Consider the following 20,970-nt stretch of genomic DNA (forward strand, 5'->3'; position numbering starts at 1 on the left):
CCTGGTGTTGAGGCCCTTAATTTTTATGGGCTGGGTAATTTCATAGGCTAACGAGTGGGAGGATTATTCCAGCTACTTTGGGGAAGGAGCAGAGATTTCCAGGAATTGGGCCACCGCCCACTTTTTGGCCTTTTATGATCAGCCTCGGAACGGTGTGGCACTGGTGGGTGTGTCATTTAGTGTGTTAATGCATTACAATGAGCGTATAATGAGGCTCAGGGTCTCCTGGGAGTCGCATCTTCCACCATCTTGGGCTTAGTAGGTTCTAACTGGTTTTTGTGGTACCTGTTCTTCTTCATGGTTGTGTCATTCTGTTAAGGGTTGTGCTCTGCCCTTTTCCTTCCTGTCTCAGCTGGACGGAGGAAACAGGCAAACTTATGGGCAAAGAGAACCTATGAGCAAAGGGCTGATGGTAACCCCCAGTGGTGAAACCCATTTCTGAGAGCAGGAGTGACCAATGCTTCCGAAGGGGCAGCTTTTGTCCAGTTTTGACGCCATGTGCAGCTCTGTAGAGGAAACCCTGCTACTAGTCTTCCTGGGGCTTTCTAGCATCTAGTAAACTTTTTAAAACTCTACTGAAGAATCCTCCTCTTCCTCCTCTTCCTTTTTGGCCATCTTAGCCATTAAGTGTACAGTTCAGTGGTGTTAAGTATATTCACATTGTTGTGCAATACACACTTAGAACTTTTTCATCTTGCAAAACTGAAACTCTATATCCATGGAACAACTCTGCATTTCTCCCTCCCCCCAGCCCTTGGCAACCGCTATCTTCTTTCTGTTTCTATGGGTTTGATTACTTTTTAAAAAAATTTTTATTTACTTATTTTTGGCTGTGTTGGGTCTTCATTGCTGCGTGCAGGCTTTCTCTAGTTGCGGTGAGCAGGGGCTACTCTTCATTGTGGTGTGTGGGCTTCTCATTGTGATGGCTTGTCTTGTTGCTGAGCATGGGCCCTAAGCGCGCAGACTTCAGTAGTTGTGGCATGCAGAGTTCAGTAGTTGTGCATTGCGGGCTCAGTAGCTGTGGCTCGCGGGCTCTAGAGTGCAGGCTCATTAGTTGTGGCACACGGGCTTAGTTGCTCTGCGACATGTGGGATCTTCCCGGACCAGGGCTTGACCCACGTCCCCTGCATTGGCAGGCGGATTCTTAAGCACTGCGCCACCAAGCAAGTCCCAAGTTTGACTACTTTATATGCCTCATATAAGTGAAATCACACAGTATTTGCCATTTTGTGACTGGCTTATTTCACGTAGCATAATGTCCTCAAGGTTCATCCATGCTGTAACATGTGCCAGGATTTTCTTCTTTCTTAATGCTGAACAATATTCCATTGTATATATACTCCATATTTTCTTTATCCATTCCTCTATTGATGGACATTTGGGTTGCTTCCATCTCTTGGCTACTGTGAATAATACTGCAGTGTACATGTGTATGCAGTTATCTCTTCAAGATCCTGCTTTCAATTCTTTTGCATATATACCCAAAAGTGAGATTGCTAGATCATATGGTAATTCTATTTTTAATTTTTTGAGGAAATTTTTGTTTTTGATAGTGCCTACGTCAGTTACATCCCCATCAACAGTGTACAGGGTTCCAATTTCTCTGCATCCTTGCCAACACTTAATATTTTCTTTCTTTTGATAGTGGCCTCCTAACAGGAGTATGGTGAGAATCTTTCTCCTTTTTCGCAATTTCCCAGAGATTGCATTTTAATTTGGCTAATGCTTAGTAGTATAGGTATTAACTTTTTTCTTGAATAGAGGAGCAAACGAAAAATCTATTCCTTTCTGCATTATAGACTAAGTACGTGTCGTAGTTCTAAAGGTCCTCAGTCAAGCTGCCCATTACCCATCTTAATTAATTCTTACACTTTAACTTACACATGGATTGTTCCACAGTGGTCACCAAGTTCCCTAGTTCTGGTCTTTGAAGTCCAAGCCCAAAGTGCATAACGTTGGTCCAATGCCACATCGTAACATCTGTTTGGCCTGTTGTCTCAGATAGAGGTGTGATCACTGGTAGGAACCAGTAGTTTTTCCCCAGGGATGATAAGCTGGAAGAAGGTTAGACTTGGGGAGACCAAGATAAATGAGAAAGAACCAGATCAAGCTCCCAGGGAAGGACACTGACAAAGGCTGCAAAGACTTGTCAGCGTAGGTGTTGGGCAGGGGTGGTATCAGGGATCATTGTAGGCACAGCTAGCATCAGCTAGAGAGCTTGTTACGTAGCAGCTCGGATCATTTCTGACCAGGGCCCAGCAGATGGAGAGGGTCCATGAATAATGGTGTGGCAGACATAGTAGGTTCTTTCTCACATTAGAGAAATAGCCAAAGTTGAGGGCTTAATGCCTCTGTGTTTCTCCACTGGATTCTCCCCAAACAGATGATTTGCAGTTAGAATTTCAAGGGTCCGTTTATCCACATGGTTCGTGGGGTAGAAATAAGATTTTGCAGTTCCCAGGTCAAGGTTAAATACAGAGCTCCTCTCACTGTGGGAGGTGGGGACACTCCAGGGTTGTGTCCATGTGTGGCCCATGGCACTTGTTGAAGCCCATTAGAGCCAACTTCATCTCCAGAGTTGCCCACTCCTCTGCCCCGTGTGTCTTAGTCACGTCTACCCCCTAATACGTGCCCCTTTATCTCTCATTTTTACCATGATTTCCGCCCCCCCTCCAGCAATCCTTCTATTAAACACTTTGGTTTTGGCCACCTCATTGCATCTTGATTTTTTTTCTCTTTCTGTAGCCGTCTTCTGATTATTTTTAATGTATTTACTTCCTATCTTGTTCTTGAAAGCATTTAAGATGGCAGTTCAAAGAGGCACACAGTACACTGGGTTAAAACTAAAATAGATAAGGAAATCAGGCAATGGAGGAAAATCGTATGAGGCCATGGGTATGGTTAGTGAACAAATGAGTACTGTGTGGTCCTCTGCAGTTCCTGAAGTCACTGATTTTGGTTCTGAATGTAATCAGTTATGTGATTCATATTGAAAGCTAAGAATAGATTGGTGTGCAGGCACGTCTTTTCTTGCTCCTGAGACTTGAGAATAATTTATCCTGTGGATCCTCATAAAGGAGACACTGTGAATAGAAAGCTTAGAATTATACTGGGGTCTAGGGAGCTCTTTGGCATTTTTCTGAAAAGGTGAAACAAAGGAATTATAGATCTAGTTTTCCCTCTTATTTTGCATTGGTATATAGGCAATACTGATCATGAATAGTTCTAGAAAAGTCATGGATGAAACACTTTACGTCAGTGTCAGCCTGACAAGTTGTGTCTGTGTGTGTGTGTGTGTGTGTGCGCGTGCATGCACAGAATGTCTACAGAAGCCAAGAGTGCTGCTGTATTAACTCTGCTATCTAGTCTTGAAAATTCCCGTTGGCAAAGTAAAGGGAGACAGTGATCTGTCTTTAATTTGAAAGATGTTTGCGTGTGCTTTGCATAATGGTAACACTTAAGACAGCTGGCAGACTTGAATAAGAAACCCTGTGCCAAGAGTTTGTAGTTTCTGCTTTTCACCTCAGGATGCAACTCCACAAACCTCATTACACGAGATCAGCTTCACCATTAGGCCCATACTGAGGTCATGGGTCTCCCTCACTGCTGTCCAGCTAGACAGTTTCAGGGTACCCTCTTTGAAAAATGCTAGTAACCTTTGTCCAGTGTTATTGTCATTGCAGTTATAATGCCAGCCTTGCAATATTTCCTGGCAAGAGAACTTCAAATGACATGAAGGGAAAGAAGAGAAATAGGAAATATCCCTCAAAATGAGCAAGACTGTGAACTTCCGAGGGAAAAATAATGCAATTGGTTTCACCCCCACCCAGTCCCCAGATCTGTTCCAGGCTCACCCAACATTCATTAGTGCCCCTCTTTCTTCCTACCACGAAGTCCCCACTTTCTCCTATCCTGGGTCTTTCTAAAAAGCACAAATATCAGCCCAGCTCACATCCAGATTCCACCCAATGGTGAGATCTCAACAAAAAACATAACCGACAGCAGGCAAGAAAGGAGAGCCATGGGGCAGCTCACTCACTGTGTTTGGGTCTCTTACCCCATCAGCGTTCTCTTGGGCCACGGCTGTGCAACCAGTCTAAGCATCGCTGCACGACCCACATCACTAGTGTCTGTTTCTGTATTCTTAGTTTGAAAATTGCCTGCCTGTGGGCTGAAAGTGCTCCCAATTTTTAGCATTTGTTTTGAGCCCACATCTGCCCACTCGTTCTGCAGGCAAAGCTGCTTTGCATGGAACTTGACTGAAAGTGAAGCTGCCAGAAAGAAAAGCTTCTTTCCACCCCCCAATGCTGGCATGGTTTCTCCTCTCTGTAGGTGCCCGTTTGCTTACAGTGTTATTCTCTGCTTTCCTGTTCTTTCAGTGGACTTTCGGGGCCTGTCCAGCTCTCTCGCTGGGAAGTTTTTTGGGTTCAGTGTAATGGCTGACTAAATGATTTGCTCATTTGCCTCAGAGGAATGAATGGTTGAATCAGACCAAGGACATACATTTGATATTCTGCTTGCTCTTGCAAAGCAGATGCCTTCTATTACTGCATTTTGAGGGAGTTATTTAGAAAATAATAAAACTAACAGCTAAGCACTGATTTTTATGTCTCCATCCTGCATCATTGCCAGCTTGACTTGTAATTATGTCATTTGAGGAAAGATTCTAACCATTTCCCTTCCCTGGCCCCTTTGTTTTTCAAAAGAGCTGACTTGGGGCCATATTTCTAAGGGAGTAAGTCACAGGCAAGTGTAAAAATGGCTTTATGTGAAGTCATTAGGGATTTTGTCAAGTTTGTTGAGTGAAATCTTGAATGGAATGGTAAAGGGAGTTGAGTTGAGAGTAGCTCTGCTGACGGGTAAATGGAAAACTAGTGGAGGTGACACAGCTTTTATCAGTTGATGAAAAGCCCAAGGAAAAAGAATTGGAAGAGTTGTTGGAAATTTATGAAATTTTTGTAGTGCTTTTCCTGAAAAGAACACACACAAAGTTGTAATTTTACCTGGTTACTAAGCTAGCTCAAGGGGTGTGGTAATAGCTTAAATGTGACTCTGGACTGTTTCTTTTACTCATGGGATGTTAGTTGCAGTGAAGAGGCACAAATTATCTTAAAAATCTCTCAACTGTTCATTGTAAAAATTTCCACTTGCTTCCTGCTGATCTGTAGCTCTAGGACAGGGCTACCCAATAGAACTTTCTGGGAGGATGGAAATGCTGTTCAGTACTGTAGCCACTAAGCACACGGGGCTACGGAACACTTTAAGTGTGGCCAGTGCAAGTGAGGAAGTGAAATATTCACTTAAATTTAGTTTTCATTTAAATTTACATAGCCACTTTTGGCTCGTGTTACCATTTTGGACAGTACAGCTGTAGATCCTTAGGCAGGGGGGCTCCTTTAATTGTCTTAAGGGAGCAACGCAGGCAAAGAACTAATGAAGTCCCAGTTTTCATTTACCATCTGGAAAAAGTCCCTCTTTTCCCACTCCAAGAAGGCAGAAACATTCTGGAGGGCGGGGAAGCCACTTCATATCCTCTTCTTTTTATCAGTAACATCTGTTGTGTTGAACAAAAGGGGCTTGGGAGGGTCAACCAGGCTCAGCAGGGTCAGCAAGACAGGTGTGGAGATGAGCCACAGTTAAGACTTCGTGTCGTTAACATTCCGCCAGGAAGAGTGACTCGTTTTCATGATAAAGTCCTTTAAAAATATAGACTAACATGAAATGCTTATTATCCGTAATGAACTTTTGTGTTTCCATGCATGATACTGACAAGAAGCTCTTGAATTCATGGCCTGGTTGTTAAAATTCATGATGTTTTAAAACAGCAGTGCTAGAGTCTGCGCCGGTGGACCGAGCAGGAGTGGAAAGCTCCCCCGCGGCAGATGCCACCGAACTTTCACCTTGCAGGTCACCCTCAACTCCTCGGCACCTCCGCTACCGCCAGCCCGGAGGTGAGCGCTCGGAAAGGGACTCAGAAACACACAAGCGAGGGATGGTTCTAGCTCCTGAATCTTTTGTTTGCCTTACTGTTTCACTCCCCGAATATTTTTAGTCTCGGTTATGAAAAGTAATGGGAAACAAATGTTACTATAGGACCAAGTAGTAGAAAATAAATGATTAGAGAGTATGTCATTGGTATAACCAATATTTATTTGACCCCATCGTTGCACGGAGCTTTGTATGGAGTAACCTGAATTGAGAAGCCTGTTCTTAGTTGCTAGCTGATTGAATTTCAGTGCTGGTTTTACCAAAATGTTCCCAGACTCTGATACCTTACCATGAATCCCAGTGTAGTCTGTATTAAATAGATGCATCTGGGACACAAAATTGTCGGGGGGGACCTTATTAAGAACACTGTTTCAGCTAAAGTAAAGTCCAGTTGCATGGGACTCCAATCTTCGTTACTGCTAGTGGCAGAATCTGGTATCTTTTCTATAGTTACGAAAATTATAAAACATTATCCCATAATTATACCAAATGTTTTCTAATTGGAGGGAAGACTGTCAGAGCAAAAGACAGAGATCTTTTTTTTTTTTTTTTTTTTTTTTTTGCTGTATGCGGGCCTCTCACTGTTGTGGCCTCTCCCGTTGCGGAGCACAGGCTCCGGACGCGCAGGCCCAACGGCCATGGCTCACGGGCCCAACCGCTCCGCGGCATGTGGGATCTTCCCAGACCGGGGCACGAACCCATGTCCCCTGCATCGGCAGGCGGACTCTCAACCACTGCGCCACCAGGGAAGCCCAGACAGAGATCTTTTATCTCCTCATTGCTCAAGTAAATATATCCGAATTACAGTTGTTTTAGAAATGTTTTCCTCTTTTCTCCTCCAGCCAATTATTTCAAGTTGGAAGGGCAAATTATTCAATTATGAAACCAGATTCACCCTAAGTAACCCATGTAAAACGTAGACATTTTCTGACTCTCATACTCCTGCTTTAAGTAAGGCAGTTTAGCAAAAGATAGAGCGCGTGGCTCCAAATGGTCATTTCATTTGCAGCCTTGGCCTCGTGGTGGAAGCTAAGTTTTCCTTGCCATCACCTCCAAGAGAAGCTAGTCTGGGTCAGACTGTTGTCAGCAGATTTGCCCTGAGGGATATTAGCCCTTTGGGGCTCCTGGTCAGTCATGGGTCACCCTGACATTTGGATAGTTCTGAAAAACCAAGGTAACAAGCTAGATTCCCTGGCTTGTTATAGGACTACTATGGAATTAGCCAAATCTCTTTACTCTTCTTAGAGCCTTGGTCAGTCCAAGCCTTGGCAACTTCTTTGACCGTTGCCACGTGGGACAGACTCCCTTGAGTTCATTAAACCTGTAAGAGTTTGGGGCCAAAGTCTGTGAAAGCAAAACTTTACCAAGGCAAGATTAAATGCTGTCCACTTGGTTACTATTGTTAGAGCTCTGTTTTAGTACAGTCTCTTTCATATGTTTATATTCATTAAATTTGTTTTAAATTTATATAAACATCATTTGGAAATCCTCATCCTGTTTGTGGATTAACTAAGTCCTTTGTTTCTTTCCTGATCTGACTAAATCCCAGTGATACAGGAAGAAAGCCAAAATCTGTGATAATATGGTGGATCCAAATGGGGACAGTATCACATTTTCTCACTGTGTAGCTGAATTTTGCCTGTTCATCTGTCTACTTGCCACCTTGTTTCACAAATGTTTTCACGCTACTGCTGAAGGAGAGGGTAGAGCTGTTCTTTGCTTTCATGCTTGGGCACATTAAGCAGCTCTTTGCTTCCCCTCCTATTTATTTTAAGCATGACTATATAACTTTAGGGGCAAACTAATCAAAAATCACAGAATCACAGTGAACTATCTTCACTAAAAGCCTGAGTGAGAAAAACAGTGAGGTTGTCAGCAATATTAGCAAATGCTGTGTGTAAGTATCTGAGTGAGAGGGGCTGCAAAAAGGTGCTGAGTGCATCCTTCGATTTAAGAACCCATATCTGCTTCTAAAGGTATTTTGAGAAGAAAATTCCATCAGTAAAATGTGGGATATTTTTAAAAAATATTTTTTATATTGAGATAAAATTCACATACCATAAAATTCACCCTTTTAAAATATACAGTTCAGTGGCTTTTATATATTCACAAGGCTGGGCAGCCATGACTACTATCTCATTCCAGAACATTTTCATCACCTCCCCCACTAAGGGACCATGTACTCATTAGTAGTCACTCCCCATTCCCATCTCCCCGCCAGCCCCTGGAAACCACTAATTTACTCTCTGTCTCTATGGATTTACCTAATCTGGACATTTGATGTAAATGAGATCATACAATATGTGACTCTTTGTACTGACTTTCACTTAGCATGATGTTTTCAAGGCACATTCATGTTGTAGTATGTATTCGTATTTCATTCCTTTTTGTGGTTAAATGATATTCCCTTGTATGAGAATTTTTGGTTTGGTTTGTCATTTCACCAATTGGTGGACATTTGATTGTTTTTACTTTTTGGCTGTTATGAATAATGCTGCTATGGATGTTCATGTATAAGTTTTTGTGTAGACGTATGCTTTCATTTCTCTTGGGGCTATACCTAGAATGGACTTGCTAATACAGAATCTTGTTATTTGCCTATTAATAAAGACATCGCAGGGTATTTGCATTCATCCAGTGCTGGAATGAAAATGAGAATTTTTATTACGTTATATTATCCAACTGCCTCACTATGCCATTTCCATTCTTTTGAAATAACCAGGACAGACCGCCGACAACTCCCACTGCTCTGTTTCGCCTGCTTCTGCTTTTGCAATTGCCACAGCTGCAGCAGGACATGGGAGTCCACCTGGTGAGTAGGGGCCAGCAGCTGAGTGCAGACACATGGCAATTTATAGTAAATCAGTGGTCCTTGCCTGCCAGCGTCTTGATGATACACTGGGCAGCTTCTTAAGAATGCCGATTCCCAGCTCCCTAAGTCAGTGCGTCTTGGTGTGATACCGTCTTTTAAATAAGCACCTTCAGGTGAGTCTGACACAGGTGGCCTGTGCGTAACCCTTTTGAGAACTTCTGTATCAGAGAAGGATGTATTATTTCTTTCATGTTGTTTTATGGAGTTCTTTAACCTTTTTAGCCAAATTGTCGAGAACACGTGGTTCCCTTTTAATTGAGTCCAGTGCTGAAAGCATATGCAAGGTGGGAGGGAAGGTTTGTGGAGGGGGCGGGGAGGAGGGAGGGATCTATTGCTTTAGAGGACTCAAAATTCATTTCCAGTAGCTCCATGATGCTTTCTGAGTTGCTGTCAGTTAATCTTCAGGGTAAAGAAGTACTTAAAAGCACGGTATTTTAAATAGATGAAAAATTATATTCATGATGTCTGTCCTCTTCTCTCATGTGCAAGGAGGATGCTATATTAAAATAAATCCGTATGTGGTTTAAACAGCCTTGTTGCTGTGAGTATCTTCACCTAAACTAATTCTCTGTGTTCCGGGAGTGTATTTTTGGTGTATTTTGTTAATGAGCCATTGCTCACCTACCACAAAGAAGTCCATTTCCAAAGCCTATGGACCTATATTCAACAATAGTAACTGGTAGGTACTGTCTGTGTGAAATCTTTCTAAATTTGAAGTAAGCACAAAGAGATATACTATAGGGAAATGAATTACCATAGTAATTCATAGTTATATATATGTCTATATCTATCTATCTGTCTATCTATATATATCCCATCCGAATGGAAAATCTTTGCACTTTGACTACATTCCACATCTTAAATATTTTACCACACACACTTCACTGGATGTGGTCAGGCAAATTGAGGATGTTCTTTACCCCAAATATTCCCAGAACCTTCCCCTCAATTCCCATCAGTGTAACACAATACATCCTGTAATGGTAATAGTATTGATGTCTTCTCAATCCAATCGGCTTCTGTTGTTGACTACATGTTATAATAATGAACATTTCTTTGGTGAGATAATAAAGGAGGCTTCCCTACACTTCCGGCAGAGTTGGTTATCCACTGTGATTTGCTAAGACCTTCTTCTGTCTTTTGTTCTCACAAGCTAGTCTGTCTTTGGAAAAAGTGAAATACACAGCTTCCTCACAGGTCTCTTAATTTAAATATGGTTTGTAAGGGAGAATAGTTTTTAGGTCAGTTCAGGGTGAGACCATTTCCCCATTTGCTGGAGGCTGGGTCAGGGAAGGTATCTTTTTTTCACCTGAGATTGAAGCAAAGTTCTAACGGAGACTGGCTTTCAGACTTGGGCTTGTCCATGCCTGATGGGCCAGAGGATAAAGTAACCACAACAGCCAGGTCTTCCTCACTATCCGAACACTGCTGCTGCTCTGCGGCCTGTTCCTGCTTCTCCCCTGCAGCCGAAAGAGCCTTAGCAAGAAAGCTCTCCTCAGTGAGCCAGCTGAGGAGGGGCAGACTGCTGACTGACAACAGCCAGCACTGCTAGGTGCAGGGTGGCCTGGTCCTCCTCTTTTATCACACTTCTGCTGATGTTGCCTGTCATGGGGTCTGGAGCCACATGATTCAAGTTTAGACATAAATGACATAAAGGATGGCTTTGGCAGTATCTGTGGCCCTGCTGTCAAGGCAGCAAGTTGCACAGGGGTCAGTTTCGGTGGCTAATGGTGGTACGAAAGAGGGTCCGTTTTGGAGTAGGGGTCAGTACGTCCCTGGGGCTCGGCTGCTCCATGGATCTAGCCCCACAGGAGAGTCCACCTGCCTATGAAAATTTGGCAGAAGGGCTCGGGTTCATAGGCCACTAGGGCAGGTGAACACGGAGCAGAAAGAGAGGAAGTGCTAGGAAGGTGATCTGGACTCCTTGGCTGGTCAGGGAGAGGAGAGCCTGCTACTGCCCAGAGAAGCCCTAGACCCAGACAGACAGGTGTCCAAAGGAAGCTAGTGCTACCTAATGTTTTAAGTCTCAAACCAGGTTTTGTATCCACTCTCTGAATCAGGAATTACTGACCCGAATGCACACTAGAACGTGGAGAGCCTGCAGACGTGAGCAGGAGGGAAGGTGGTGTAGATAAGTGAACATCTCATGCTCACATCCATTTTTCCAGGCTTCCTGTCTGCTTGTCTGGCTGCAATATGGGACCACCTGGTGGTGCCGCTCTGCTGTGTGTGGCTTATAGCCTGAAACAACGTGCCGCCCGGCCAAGCCATGTGGTCTGCCGAGTGGGCTTTCATGTTTCAGGCTCTTCTTCGGGTTCCCTCTTGCTTTAATCCTCTCTCACCTCCCTGCCCTCAACCTCTACTTCCATCAAAATACACAGGAATCTGGCAACTCTGGGTTAGAACTGTCAGTTAGTGATTATGCTTTCAAATATTCACTGCAGGCATTTGCATGTAAGCCATTTCTCTTTAATGATTGCTTAGAAGGTAATTTTACTGCATTAAAAGGTATTTAAATTTAGCAAAAAGATGGACAGAAAATCTTCTTCGCAAAGAGGCCAGATAAGATGTGCATGCCGTAAAGTCAGAGAAAGTTGATTTATCTGTGGAAGGTGGCCTCGTATGTACTCAGGATTGCCAGTCCCCCCCCTCGGGTCTGAGCCCGCCTGATTTCCACACACACTGGAAAAGACTGGAATTTCCCCTCTGGTTTCTTTAAGGACTTAGAGCCTGTCCTTTCCAAAGATGGGTGTCTCTTCCTTCCTTGTCATGCTCCGTTTTCTTGTAGACCAACAGGAGTACCTCTGCTGGAGAGGAAGGAAAGCCTGATCTGTGGGCACGATTGTGACACAATTAATTCTTCTTAACTTCACATTATAAAGATTTCACAGTTTATTTAGTGCTTGCCTTCCGATTGGCAGCCAAGTTACATTAGGCCCACTGTGGATGGATCTGGGATTTGTGGGGTCTAACACTTACACAGTCTGCCTCAAGGAAAAGAACATAAAATTACAAACCTTTAGAGCACCTCCCAGGGCTTTGGAAGAGGCCCATACACATTGAGAGGCCCCGAGGCTTAAGCTTCCTTGGCTTCCTGGTAAATCTGTTTATGAGTCCAGCCCTGATCATTCTTGGAATCAGAGCAGCTTTAGGAAATTTTGATCATGGGGTGGAGGTGGGAGTGGGACCAGTGATCATCAATCAGTCAAATAAGTGCTAACTCTATAAGTTTTAGCTCTGTGCAAGATTGAGACAAAAAACAATGAGTCTTATGAGCCACCACACTGGTTGAAATGTACTTTCAAGCATCTGCTCAAATTTAGGAGCCCTGCATGAAAGTAGAATTAAAATCTGTGCCTTTCAGATGGCTGCTGATACAGGGAATCTGCAGGTGCAGTTTGGATATAGTTATGATATGAATAGAAATGCAAATCCAATAAATACACATATCAGGGCATATCATGGTGCTTACTATATACCTAAAGCTCTGGGATTAATGATAGGGTTTATGAAATGATCTAAAATGAAATATGAAAGTGTGAGGTGGGTTATTTTTATGAGAGTAGAAATAATGGCAGTAGAGATACTACAAGCAGCTCTTGATTATCTGTGAAAAGATTATAGGTTTTACCATTCTATGCAAGTCAGAGTAAATTAACAAAGTAGAGGAATGACTGAATGCATTTATAGGAAAATTAATGGCACAGTTACAATTGCTTAGAGAAATAGTGAGTTCTTTACTGGTGGTGACTTCATACTTGTAAAATAGATAATTCATAATCTGTTTTTTCCTCTGTCAAACCACTCAGGCTTGTGTAGCCAATAGTAGATCTGAGCTTGGTGTGGATTGGGCTTGGACTCACTTTTTAAAATACCAATAACTGGTCCCACCCCCAGAGATTATGACTTGATTGGTCTGGATACATCTGGAGCATCAGGATGTTTAAAGTTCCCTATGTGATACTTATGTGGAGCCAAGATGGAGAATCACTAAACTAGATGGAGAAGGTGTATTTGTTCCTTCTCTGGTTTTAGCATTCCTACAACCAGTTTGAGACATATTTTTTATTGGTTTTTTCCCCAAAATATATAAAAAACATTTTACAATAAAAATGTCTTAAAATAGCTAGTTGAAGTTTGGGAGACAGAATATATCTCATTTACATTTTTTAATGAAAACATTATTATCACTATTATTAATGAAAAACAAAGAGCTTTGGCAAACCAAATGTAAGTTAACAGTGATTCCAAGTCTTACTTTAAATTCTTTATTTATTTTTAAGTATCATGTGTACAACATTGTATTTCAACTTCTGTATTCACTGCTGTGTGCTCACCATGGAAAGTTTAATTTCCATCCATCACTATGCAGTTGACCCCCGTTACCCATTTTACCCTCCCCCATGTCCCTTTCCCCTTGGTGACCATTAATCTTTTCTCTGTATCTATGTTCGTTTTTGTTTGGTTTGGTTGTTAATTTTATTTTATTCTTTTTGGTTGTTTATTTTATTTTTTTATATTCCTCATATGAGTGAAAACATACAGCATTTGTCTTTTTCCATCTGACTTATTCCACTTAGCATAATACCCTCAAGGTCCATCCATATTGTTGCAAATGGCAAGATTTCATCTTTCTGTTCTGGCTGAGTAGTATTGCATTGTGCATATATACTACATCTTTATCCATTCATCCATTGATGAACACTTAGGTTGCTTCCATATCTTGGCTATTGTAAATAATGCTACACTGAGTATAGGGGTGCATATGTCTTTTTGAATTAGTATCTTCATTTTCTTTGGATAAATACTCAGAAATGGAATAGCTGGATTATATAGTAATTCTGTTCTTAATTTTTTGAGGAATCTCTATACTGTCTTCCATAGTGGCTGCACCAATTTACATTCCCACCACCAGTGTATGAATGTTCCCTTTTCTCATCATCCTCACCAACACTTGTTATTTCCTGTCTTTTTGAGAATAGCCATTCTAACTGGCCTGAGGTGACACATCATTGTGGTTTTGATTTGCATTTCCCTAATAATTAGTGATATTGAATATCATTTTATGTGCCTACTGGCCATCTGTATGTCTTTGGAAAAATGTCTACTCAGATCCTCTGCCCATTTTTTAATCAGGGTGTTTGTTTTGTTGTTGTTGAGTTGTATGAGTTCTTTATATATTTTGGATATTAAACCCCTATTGGATATATGATTTTCAAATATCTTCTCCCATTCAGTAGGTTGTCTTTTTGTTTTGCTGATGGTTTCCTTTGCTGTGCAGAAGTTTTTTAGTTTGATGTAGTCTCATTTGTTTATCTTTGCTTTGTTTCCCTTGGCTCAGGAGACATATCCAGAAAGATACTGCTAAGACCAATGTTAAAAAGTGTACTGCATATGTTTTTTTCTAGGAATTCTATGATTTTAGGTCTTACATTCAAGTCTTTAATCCATTTTGAGTTGATTTTTGTACATGGAGTAAAATAGTGGCCTAGTTTCATTCTTTAGCATATGACCGTCCAGTTTTCCCAATACCATTTATCGATGAGACAATCCTTTCTCCCATTGTATGTTCTTTGCTCCTTTGTCATAAATTATAATTGTCCATCTATATGTGGGTTTATTCTGGGCTCTCAACTCTTTCATTAATCTGTGTCTTTTTTATGCCAATATCATGCTGTTTTGATTACTATAGCTTTGTACAGTTATACCTCATTTTATTGCACTTTGCTTTATTGTGTTTCACAAATACTGTATTTTTTTACAAATTGAAGGTTTTTGGCAACCGTGTGTTGAGCAAGTCTATCAGCACCATTTTTCCAACAGCATTTGCTCACTTCATGTCCCTCTGTCACATTTTGGAAATTCTCTCAATATTTGAAACTTTTTCATTCTTATTATACTTGTTGTGGTGACCTGCGTTCAGTAACCTTTGATGTTACTGTTTAATTTGGGGGTGGTCCATGAACCACACCCATATAAAGATGGTGAATTTAATAGATAAATGCTGAGTGTGTTCTGACTGCTCTACCGACCTGCCATTCCTGCCTCTCTCCCTCTTCTCGGGACTCCCTGTTTCCCTGAGACACAACAATGTTGAAATTAGGCCAGTTAATAACTCTACTGTGGCCTCTAAGTGTTCAAGTGAAAGGAAGAGTTGCATGTCTCTCACTTTAAATCAAAAGCTAGAAATGATTAAGCTTGTTAAGGAAGGCATGTTGAAAGAGTAGATGGGCTGAAAGCTAGGCCTCTTGCACCAAACAGTTAACCAAGTTGCGAATGCAAAGGAAAAGTTCTTGAAGGAAATTAAAAGTGCTACTCCAGTGAACACATGAATGATAAAAAAGCGAAACAGCCTTATTGCTCTTATGGAGAAAGTTTTAGTGGTCTGGTTAGAAGATCAAACCAGCCACAACATTCCCTTAAACCAAAGCCTAATCTAGAGCAAGGCCTTAACACTCTTAAATTCTATGAAGGTGGAGAGAGATGAGGAAGCTGTAGAAGAAAAATCTGAAGTGAGCACAGGTTGGTTCATGAGCTTGAAAGAAAGAAGTTGTCTCCATAACATAAAAGTGCAAGGTGAAGCAACAAGTGCTGATGTAGAAGTTGCAGCAAGTTATCCAGAAGATCTAGCCAGCTAAGATCATTAATGAAGGTGGATACACTAGACAACAGATTTTCAGTGCAGATGAAACAGCCTTCTATTAGAAGATGATGCCATCTAGGATTTTGATAGCTAGAGAGAAGTCAGTACCTTCAAAGCTTCGAAGGCCAGGCTGACTCTCTTGTTAGGGGCCAGTGCAGCTGGTGACTTGAAGTTGAAGCCAATGCTCATTTACCATTCTGAAAATCCTAGGGCCCTTAAGAATTATGCTAAATTATGCTAAATCTGCCTGTGCTCTATAAATGGAACAACGAAGGCTGGGTGACAGCACATCTATTTACACCATGGTTTACTGAATATTTTAAGCCCACTGTTGAGGCCTATTGCTTAGAAAAGAAGATTCCTTTCAAAATAGTGCTGCTCATTGACAGTGCACCTGGTCACTCAAGAGCTCTGGTGGAGATGTACAACGAGATTGTTATTTTCATGCCTGTGAAATACAACATCCATTCTGCAGCCCAGGAGTAAGAGCAAGGAGTAATTTTAACTTTCAAGTCCTGTTATGTAAGAATTATATTTCATAAGACTATAGTTGCCATAGATAGAGATTCCTCTGATGGATCTGAGAAGGGTAAGTTGAAAACTTTCTGGAAAGGATTCATCATTCTAGGTGTCATTAAGAACATTTGTGATTCATGGAAAAAGCTCAAAATATCAACATTAACAGGAGTTTGGAAGAACTTTATTCCAACCCTCATGGATGACTTTGAGGGGTTCAAGACTTCAGTGGAGGAAGTCACTGCAGATATAGTAGAAATAGCAAGAGAACTAGAATTAGAAGTGGAGGCTGAAGATGTGACTGACTTACTGTGACCTCATGATAAAACTTCGACAGGTGAGGAGCTGCTTCTTATGGATGAGCAAAGAAAGTGGTTTCTTGAGGTGGGATATACACCTTTTGAAGATGCCATGAAGATTGTTGAAATGACAACAAACGATTTAGAATATTACATACATTTAGTTGATGAAGCAGCAGCAGGGTTTGAGAGGACTGACTCCAGTTTTGAAAGAAGTTTTCTGCTGTGGGTAAAATGCTCTCAAACAGCATTGTATGCTACAGAGAAATCGTTGGCGAAAGGAAGAGTCAATCGATGTGGCAAACTTCTTGGCTGTCGTATTTTTAAAAATGGCCACAGCCATCCCAGCCTTCAGCAACCACCAGCCTGGTCAGTCAACAGCCATCAACACTGAGGCAAGACCCTCCACCAGCAAAAAGATTATGACTTGCTGAAGGCTCGGGTGACGGTTAGCACTTTTTAGCAGTAAAGTGTTTTTAATTAAGGTATATACATTATTTTTTCAGAACTAATGCTACTGCACACTTAAAAGACTGCAGTGTAATGTAAACATAACTTTTATATGCACTGAGAAACCAAAAAAATTGTGACTTACTTATTTTATTACAATATCTGCTATTTTGCCATGGTCTGGAACAAAAGCCACAATATCTCCAAGGCATGCCTGTTGTATAATTTGAAATCAGGGAGTGTGATACCTTCAGCTTTGTTTTTTTTCTCAGGATTGCTTTGGTTGTTTGGGGTCTTTTGTGGTTCTGTATAAATTTGAGGATTTTTTTGTCCTGTTTTGTGAAAAATATTGTTGGGATTTTGATAGGGATTGCATTGAATCTGTAGATTGCTTTAGGTAATATGGACATTTTAACAATGTTAAGCCATAAGACATTGTTGAAAGAAATTGAAGGCACAAAGAAATGGAAAGATATTCTGTGCTAATGGATTCCAGTCTAATTTTTAGACACACACACACACACACACACACACACACGGACTGAAATTAAAATTTTGGAACTGAGGAGTTACATCGTTTTTATAAAGTTTTTATTTTTATTGAAGTATAGTTGATTACAATGTTGTGTTAGTTTCTGGTGTACAGCAAAGTGAATATATATATTCAATATATATATTCTTTTTTCATACTCCTTTTCATTATAGGTTATTACAAGATATTGAATATAGTTCTCTGTGCTATACAGTAGGACCTTGTTGTTTATCTGTTTTATATACAGTAGTTTGTATCTGCTAATCCCAAACTCCTAATGTATCCCTCTTAACTAGTATGAGCCTGCAAAGCAGCTAGGGATGCTCATGTCAGGGGGTCATTGCACTCTCTTCCTGGGAGGATGCCCACAGCAAGCCAGATCACATGGAGCACTTCCTCTGCCCATCATGTGTTTTTGATAAGCCTTTCAAGCAAACCCAAATCCTTGTTCCAGCTGGCCTGAGCACCCTCTTTCCTGACCATGTTGCATTGCCAAGTTCTCCTTCTTTGTGCTGCCCTTTCCTGAGCTCCACACAGACCATTCTCTATTACTGTATCTCCTCAGCAAAGGTACAATGCAGTTGATTGTGCCTTTTCACTTTTTTGATTCGCTCACATTGCTTCATTGCTACTTGACTGCAGTACAGTTTCATCCATTTCAGGGCCAGGCAGGTAACCGAAAGGGGGACTGGAGGGCTGATACCATGTGAAAAAGGGGCAGCCACTGCTCAGCTCCCCCTGGTTTTTGCCATGACAGAATACAGACTAGGGCCGTCAGATCTGTTTTCATTCTTTCTTTTCTTTTTTAAAGAAAAACCAGAAATCTGGATATTTATGTGAAATCTCCTATTTTTAAATGTTGGAAGTGAATTCATACTCTTTAAAAAAATACTGTCCAGCCAAGCAGAATACTTCTGTGGACCACATTGGCTGTGAGCCACCAGTATGTGACCTCAGATTTACTGTAATCATTTACAGCTGGAGTTGTAGGTTGATCCAGATAAGAGTTTCGGAGACATACCTCAATGCTAGCAATGGACTCCTGAATCTCCTCAGTCTTCTCTCCCCAAAACTATTTCCTATTCCTTTGGCCAGGCTATTTTATAGGAAGTCCATCTCTTCTTGTCCACTGTGGCTTGACTACTTTGGCTTTCACAGGGTAATCTTATCACAAAGATCTGGAGGATGCCTCATTATCACCCCTTCACCATGGAAGGGATTTGGGGGACTGTCTTTCTTACTTTACAGATTTTGAAACAAGTGTGAGACCCAGAGTGCTGGGGGGCCTGGCCCAGGTTCCCGTAGTGCCTGAGAATGAGGCTCAGATCTGCCCACTACCAAACTGCTTCTTTCTTTGCCCTGATATCGCCTCTAATCCCACATTTATTTCAAAAAGAACAAGATCTTGGGAAACCTGAGTTACGTAATTTTGTTACTAATTCTTGATCCTGTCTTCATCTGCAACATACCCATTTCTTGCCATCTTCTTTCCACCTCTTTGTCCACCTGGCATTCACCTGACAGATACAGCAGCACAGTAACTCCAGAGAGATGAACCCGAGTGAAATTAGTCATCTGTGGGTAGATTCTTACTTAGCTAGCAACATTGAAGGGTCTGTGATTTCTTTCACAGGGTCGCAGAAACTAGGGTCTTAGTACAATGATATAACCTGGTCAGAGGAAGCATTTATCTCTGTATTGAGAATTGGATTAAATTTGCAGTAATATATTGAGTACCATGAATTACGTTAATGTCATATATGTACCCCGCTGTCTGTTTTTTTCTGGATTTGTGAGAGCACTCAGCTCTATTTAAATAGTTTAGCTATTTAGTGAGTAAACTTGTAAGAAAGACACAGGATATGGGCTTTTTTTCCAGTGTTGTTTATCTAACTGACATTTGTAGCCTGTGGCTTCACAAGTGCTAGGAAGACCTGAAGACACAACTTAATAACATGTAATTAGCCTGTTTTATCTTGTGAATACATCATAATTGTGGGTAGTTTTTGCAGAGGGCCTCTCAGAGTTGCACTCACATCTTGCAGACCCCTGTCCTATGCTTCCCTGTTGGGCATTTGTGTGTGCAATTATAAACTTATTATCAACATGACAAAAGCAACAACAATAAAGTTACATAATTCTATAGGGTGCACTATATACCAAGCACCATTCTAAACTTTACATATGTTAACTAATATGTGAAGTAGTTACTATTACTTGTATAATGAGTATAATGTACTCATTATACTAATAATAGTATTATTATATATTTAATATATAATAATACTATTATATATAATTAATAGTATTATTCATATAATGAATATATTAGTAAATGAGTATAATAATATTACTATTATTATACTTATTTTCCAGTTGAGGAAGTTAAGATACAGAGAGTTAAGTCACCTAAGGTCACGTAGGTAGTAGGTGGCAGATTTGAATCATATCATCTGGCTAATGGAAAGAACTGACAGGATCTATTACCAATCCCAGCCTCTGCCTTACATAGATAAGGCAGAGCTGGAACTTCACTCTCTGGGTTTCTACAGTGCTGCCATTTCGTTTGGAAAAGGACATGAACGTTTCTGGTGGGTGGTCTGGTGGTTTTAAAAATGTGTCCACAAATTCTTTCATACTCCATCCTTCAAGAGGTGAGGCTTAATTTCTCTTTATTTTTGTGTTGGCAGAACTTAGTAACTTGCTTCTAACAAATAAAATTAAGCAGAAGTGATCATGTGTGACTTTGCAGCCTAGGTCATCAGAAGGCATAGTGGCCTCTGTTTTGGTCAGTCTCTCTCAGATCACTTGTTCTGGGGGAAACAAGCTTCCATATCATGAGGAGAGGCCCATGAGACCAGCTAGAAACTAGAAAGTAGGCCTCCTGCCAAGAGCCTCATGCATGAGCTTAGAAGTGAGCCCTCCAGCCCCACTTGAGCCTTTGGATGACTGCAGCCCTGGTGGACATCTGGCTTGCAACCTTGTGAGACACCCTGAGCCAGAGCCACCCAGCTGAGCCACTTCCAAAAACTCATCCTAAAGAAACTGTGCAATAATAAATGTTTGTTATTTTCAGCCCGTAAATTTCAGGGTGATCTGTTGTGCAGTGATAGATAGCTACTACAGGTGGTATCATGGTTGCCAGTAAACCTTGGTGAAATTATTCAAAATCAAATTGCGTTTAGGGAGCATATTTTCATATTGGAAAGAGAAACATGTCTGGGCTGTTCCTACAGGACAGAACACCCTGTGCTTATTTCCCCCCAAATTTTTGAAATGGAAAGAATATATCTAAAATTAACATGTAGCTTAAATCTACCTATTCTGCTCCCTTCACCTGTAGTGCTCTGAATTGAATAGACTTATTTTCCTAGTGTTCAAGAGCTGAGAGCAGTTTGATTTGAACACAACTGTTGCTTAGCAATAGGAAGGGACTTAATGGCTCTACTCTCTTCTGCAAACGGAGAGGAGCCTCCCTGTGTAGCTATTGTCTGTCTGTAATGCTGAATTTAAAATTGTAATTATCATTTTAAGATGAAATTGAAGCTGGCCTATGTGACACATTACACTCACCCTAGCGTCTCAGCTACCCAGCGGGTTGGAGTGTCCCAGTTTGAGGCCCCTTTGCAGAGAAGCTGGTCTCCTGGAACTATGGGGCATTTAGAAGACT

General features: G+C 41.2%; 1 protein-coding gene across 3 annotated transcripts in view; it reads left to right on the forward strand.

Annotated features, from left to right (window-relative positions):
* RASGRF2 (Ras protein specific guanine nucleotide releasing factor 2) overlaps positions 1-20,970 on the forward strand; it is a 243,459-nt gene that overhangs the window by 134,526 nt on the left and 87,963 nt on the right. For all 3 annotated transcript variants that reach the window (XM_081232427.1, XM_081232428.1, XM_081232429.1), the window contains 2 exons: positions 5,826-5,951; positions 8,711-8,800. In XM_081232427.1, the coding sequence (XP_081088553.1) occupies positions 5,826-5,951; positions 8,711-8,800 (216 nt within the window). The remainder of the gene's footprint in view (positions 1-5,825; positions 5,952-8,710; positions 8,801-20,970) is intronic.

The sequence above is a fragment of the Mesoplodon bidens genome (assembly GCF_964165515.1).
Source record: "Mesoplodon bidens genome assembly, chromosome: 4".
Taxonomy (NCBI): Eukaryota; Metazoa; Chordata; class Mammalia; order Artiodactyla; family Ziphiidae; genus Mesoplodon; species Mesoplodon bidens.